The sequence below is a fragment of the Stenella coeruleoalba genome, assembly GCF_951394435.1.
Source record: "Stenella coeruleoalba genome assembly, chromosome: 5".
Taxonomy (NCBI): domain Eukaryota; kingdom Metazoa; phylum Chordata; class Mammalia; order Artiodactyla; family Delphinidae; genus Stenella; species Stenella coeruleoalba.
This window is the reverse complement of record NC_137150.1, coordinates 39,127,774-39,133,773: the sequence shown is the minus strand read 5'-3', so window position 1 is coordinate 39,133,773 and position 6,000 is coordinate 39,127,774. Positions and strand designations below refer to the sequence as shown.

General features: G+C 33.7%; 1 protein-coding gene across 4 annotated transcripts in view; it reads right to left on the bottom strand.

Moving 5' to 3' along the window:
- Positions 1 to 394: 394 nt before the first annotated feature.
- The window catches only part of MLF1 (myeloid leukemia factor 1), a 37,802-nt gene continuing 32,196 nt past the window's right edge, over positions 395 to 6,000 (bottom strand). For 3 of the 4 annotated variants that reach the window (XM_079922077.1, XM_079922078.1, XM_079922079.1), the window contains 2 exons: positions 4,768 to 4,906; positions 395 to 3,226 (listed from right to left, as the gene is read on the bottom strand). In XM_079922077.1, the coding sequence (XP_079778203.1) occupies positions 3,121 to 3,226; positions 4,768 to 4,906 (245 nt within the window). In that variant the 3' untranslated portion in view covers positions 395 to 3,120. The remainder of the gene's footprint in view (positions 3,227 to 4,767; positions 4,907 to 6,000) is intronic. The other variant, XM_079922080.1, reaches the window with a different exon arrangement.

The following is a 6,000-nucleotide window of genomic DNA, read 5'->3' as shown; positions in this document are numbered from 1 at the left end:
AAAAAAAAAAAAGTGTATCTGTTACTTTTGAAATTACTTTTTGAAATTACCACTTTAACAAACTAAGTTTCCTGAAGTAAACATTCATACTCATTGTCCTCTGTGTGTGTATATATATATTCATATTTTTCTGTAATTATTATACCAAGTATATTCTTAATTATTTTTATTAATCACCACTTTTAACCAAAGTAATAAACTTGTTTTCTCCACAGAGGAAACTAGAGGACAAAAGGCCAAGAACTGTCTAGCTAAATTTTTATATGGGTATACATTATAGATTACTTCTGTTAGGTTTTAAAGTGGCAAAATACACATACATTATATCATTCAAAGCAGTTACACATTCTATTAATTCATAGTCATTTTATAACTTTGCTATAACTTTGCCAGGTATATGTTATAACTTTTATATCTTATCTTTATAAGAATAAAGATCAATTCAGTGAAGGTCCTGATTCACTGCAGTAAGGGTCTAGGTCAAACATCAGTAGAATCTCCAAATTGCCCGAGCCCGACTAGCCTAAGACCATTGCCTTAGTCCATTCAGGCAGCTATAACAAAAATACCATAGATGGGGTGACTTGTAAACAACAGAAATTTATTTCTCATAGATCTGCAAGGTGGGATCCAGATCAAGGTTCCAGGAGATTCAGTGTCTGGTGTGTCCCACATCCTGGTTCATAGGCAGCCAACTTCTCACTGTGTGGGCACAAGGCAGAAAGGGTGGAGGAGCTCTCTAGGGTCCCTTTTACAAAGGCATTAATCCCATTCATGAGGGCTCCACTCTCATAACCTAATCACCTCCCAAAGGCCCCACCTCCAAACACCATCACATTGCCACACGTAGGGCACCATCTGATACCAATGTGCTCCTGCCACTGCCCTGTAACAATAAAAGATAATGAAGTCCTAAAGATAAATAATGAAAACCTATCACTGAGACTGAAAGTTACCAGGAAAATCACTAAAGTAGCAAGGAGCCTAAGTTTTCAACTTGGACTTATTGTCAAGGCCACATTCACAAAATAGTTAATATCCTTACATTCCCCAAGGACCCAGCGTTCCAGAAAGATCAGTGGTTGTCAATAAAGAAAAAATAACATGTGAACTACAAGCTATGGCGAGCCTTCTTTTTTATACTAGTTGACTTCAGAATGAAGATAAAAATAAAATCTGAAAAAAGTTAATTTCAGCATCGTGTGAACATAAAGAATTAACACTTAATCTCCAGATGTCACATATTTTGTAAGTGGCCCCTTAGGAAGCACTGTGGCATAGGAGGAAATATATATCTAATTCAATTTTAATTTGATTTCTACAGTAAACAAATTGAGATGAAAAAAGCATCTATGAATTCTCTGTTATATGATGCATAGAAGTTATACTGTTTTAAGTACAATTATTTATTAAAATGTGTTTTCATATTTGAATATAATGATTCAAGTTAACTTCAGTGTAATAATTTAGGCAAAAGGAGAATAATTACAGTGTCTACCGGGATTTTGCTCTGTCTAGGGAATTTATGCAGAAGTGTTATTTCAAATGGATGCCTTATGATAACTTCCCAGTATGTAATAGTATGTTATTAGTATACTAAATTATCCATAAGAGGAAAATTTTAACATCTTTAATACTTGCTCAATTGCTTTCCATTATAAAAATGAATTGACACATATGCATCTTATTTTAGTGACTAATTAAAGGCATGAAACACTGACTAGTAAAATTAACAGGATATGATATAGAAAATTAGATGAGTATAAGCACAATCACACAATTCTACTTCCAAAATTTAAAAGGGAAGATATTAGGATTATATAGAGTGATAATCGATTCTGTTTTTCCCCCCCTTGAAACAACAAAAACTTAAAAGTTAAGATTATATATTCTCACAAACTTCATGCCTAACTTTATAAAAACAGATTAATGCTCGCATTCTAGAATGAAAAAAACCCAAGAGCTGAATTTTTAAATAGTATACTTAAAAAGGGAACAATTGAATTATTAAGTACCTTGCTCAAACACACTTCACCTGTCTAAGAAATTTTGAGACAATCAATCATTCAGGTTTGCAGAATACCAAATGCATTTTTCTAAATGTCACAAAAAGGCCGAGCAGAGTTTCTCCAAGGACACTGCAACTTTAGAATGTTAACCGTGGAGATAGATTAAGCTGTCTGTGAGAAAGGAGAACAGAAATATGCTACCTTAAGATGTTAAAGAGAAAGGTCAATATAAAGTCTGTCGAATGTTGAAAATGTAACACAGAACAAAAAAAGAATACACTGTATAAAGAAACGATAAGAAAATTCATGTATATTAACAATTTAAAATCTCTTTGAAAAGGAACTATTTGATTATTCTTTATGTTCTTTATCAAAACAATAACTAATTTTTTGTAAAAGAGTACTAGTATAGTTTTGCTTTATTTAAAAAAATTCTTGGGCTTCCCTGGTGGCACAGTGGTTCAGAGTCCGCCTGCCGATGCAGGGGACACGGGTTTGTGCCCCGGTCCAGGAAGATCCCACATGCGGCGAAGCGACTGGGCCCGTGAGCCATGGCCGCTGAGCCTGCGCGTCCAGAGCCTGTGCTCCGCAACGGGAGAGGCCACAACAGTGAGAGGCCCGCATACAGCAAAAAAAAAAAAAAAAATTCTTTAAGCTAGCTGGCTACGTAACACATTATAAAATTTGAGCTAAATAATTTTAACCTTTGTAAACATCACCCTATTATAGTGTTAGTAAAAATTGAGACTATTTTTTTTACAGTTTATTCTTTTAACTAATTTTATATGATAGAACAGCTAGCTGTACATTCAATCTTGAATGTATAGGGGAATACATAGCCAATAGGAAAATAATTGTGAAAGCAAAATCAGCATGTGTTATGTTTTAAAGAGTGTCATAGAATGTTTAACAGCTTGCACTATTGAACATTAAAGTTTTATTCCTAAAGTAGGGACAATATAAAGCTAGCACTTCCAAGAAAATTCAGAAGAAAGTTGCTAAGAACACAGTATTGATTTAATAACAAGCAATTGGTCTTAGGTGTATTACTCAGCACCATTACTTTCTCTGTTCAAACAACCAAAACTAAACAAATCAAGTGCAATGCTATTTATTTTTTGTTGATTTTCATAGGTGATCCTTTGATGTTGAGTTTATCCACATAAACATTTGATCTTCTTCCACGTTCAATGGCTGGACTTTGATGCAGTTTCTCCCTGAGAAATATACATGTGAACATTAATACCATTTTTTAAATGGTCATTAAAAAAATCAATACAAACATGACACAGACCACTGTAATTTAAGATGAGTTTTATCTTAAAGGTTCCTTAATAGCTTTGAAAAACATATGGCAGACTATTTCACTTAACATTTAAGAAAGCAACAGCTGCTTTCCTGAGATAGATTTAACTGTTTACCGTTGAACCATGCTGTCCAACATGGTAGCCACTAGCCACATCGTTTACATTTAAATTAATTAAAATAAAATAAAAATTAAAAATTCAGTTCCTCAGCTGCATTGTTTACATTTCAAGTGTGATTCAATAGCCACGTGGGGCTACTGGCTACCATATTGGACAGTACAGATGCATAACATTTTCGTCATTGCAAAAAATCATTTCAGAAAGTTCTATTGGACAGTGCTGGTTTACAGAAAATGCCACTGATAGGCCATAAATTTATAGATCATCTATAAAGAGCATGCTTTTCTCTAACTGGGACCTGGATTTCATAGTCAAACTTAGCACTGTTAGGTTTTTATCAATAAGCTTTTCAAAGTGAGACAAATACTATCTAAAATTAATATGAGAGCAAGATTTCTAAAGAAAACATTGGGGCTCTAAATTCCTAAACAAGTATTTTAAAATAAAAGATGCTAGCACATGAAATTCTGCACAAGTCTTCTAATTTACTTGGTACCCACTTGTCAACCGCTGGTTCTGGGAAGGCTTCCACCTTCTGCAGCAATTCTCCACTCTCTTAGAGCCTAGAACAGATTTCTGTTTTCAGGCCTGCTGAGCCCTCTCTCTCTCGAGTCTAATTTTCAATAGGATTTAGGTAGTGTTTTCAATTGTTCCCCCAGAGTATCAAATAAAATTGTAACTCTAGGATATATACTAAATGTGTCAAAATTTCTATAATCTCTATAAAAGTGTGGTATTAGCACGTTCATATTTCGCAGCTATTCCAAACGGTAATTCCAAAGGAGGCTAAAGTTTTTGCAAAACTCTTCCAAAATATTTGATATCTAATACAGATACTGTTACATATTATACAAGGGTCTAAAAATCTTTTTACCATTAAATGCTCAATTTTGACTTGTTAGGGAAGTTTTGTTCAGCCTTTTAGCTACAGTTCCTCTCTCCTTACCATATCCCTAAACACCAGTATCTTTACCTGGTACAAAATGTATGACTCCTACTCTATCCAGATGAAAATCTGTTTCACAAGAATAACTGCATTATAGTATATTGCTCTACCTTAGGAGGATTTTAGCCCCATTGTCTAAAGCATAATTTGCTAGTAAGGTACTAGTCATATAATCCTAAAATACTATTGGTTTTCAGATACAAATTTAAATTTGTGTTGGAATACTCAGAAATAATATAAAGTTATTACATCTTTCACAAAAGATATTATTGATACAAACAACTTGGATGTTAATCAAAACTTCCCGATAACAGAGGTAAAATTACATAACTTCTCTTCTAAATTGTCTTTAAAAAACACAGCTTAGTTTAGAAATAACTTTTACCTTCTTTTAAGTTCTCGGGATCCTGAATTCTCATGACCAATGTTTCGCATCCTAGAGTTTTCTAGATTGTGCCATTGTCCCCTTGGTTGGTACTTCAGAACCTCATTTTGCCACTCATCGTCAAAAGCATGAGCATCACCTACATCCAATATCAAAATAAAGTGGTAAGTATTAAGGTATCAGCTGTCAGTAATTGCCTTGCTCCCCACACATTTCACTCTAGCCTGGTGTTTCCATCAGCCTAACCTTAAAGTAGAAGCAGGAAACTGCTTCAAATAAAAAGGTCTTGGACTCAGAGTAGTATTTCCTTTTCTCTTTGTTCCTCTCCTATTCCTGTTGATAATTTGCTTATGGATGATCTGGTTTTTCACACACCTGCCTGGATATCACATTACTTATCCAATGGACCCCATGACCCAGCGAGACTAACAGGCTTTCTTCCCGGGTCATCTCATGGTGATGCTACTCTTCCTCTTACTGGGAGGACACTCCTCCTGTGCCTAGCACTTCCTGTCCTCAGTTTGGCCTCACAAGCTTCTTTTTCAATTTCCTGAGACAGGTTACTCATCTGACAGTTCATGTTGTTATGAAGTAGGTAATCTAAATTCCATAATAACAATAAGTAAATGATAATACGTGTTCTTTCAGATTGCCTTTATAATAATGTGTTACTTTACTAAAATTTTCTTCAGTATCTTCATTATTGTGAAGTACTCTGTATATATTTAAATATGGCCAAATTACAAAGGTTAAAATTAAAGAGAGGTTAAGATATTGTGGCTTCCATCTCATTGCATAAGAATAATTTTATCCAGCTCCAAGAGAATTTCTTTTTCTAAAATCATATAATTTAAACCCTTTACTATGCTAAAACATTTTTATTCAAAATACTTTCTAAAAACAGGAAATGAATACAGCTTAAAAACTATAATGAAAAAAGTTAGGAAGTCTTAAATGAGTTGAAGAATGAATATAAAATCTAAGAAGTGGAAAGATTTGCTTGATATATATGTGATTTATTATCTGACAACACCAGAAATTTAAATCTTATCTATACAAAAGCCTAAGTGCCCCACAATACAGAATAGTTGAAATAAATTATGGCCAATTCATGATAAAACTTTTAGGTAACCATCTAGGATGTTTCTGAAAAGTAACATCATAGGTGACTGTTCACAATTATAGTGGGGAATTAAAATAAGCACAATATAAACTATATAGATAGTAAAATAC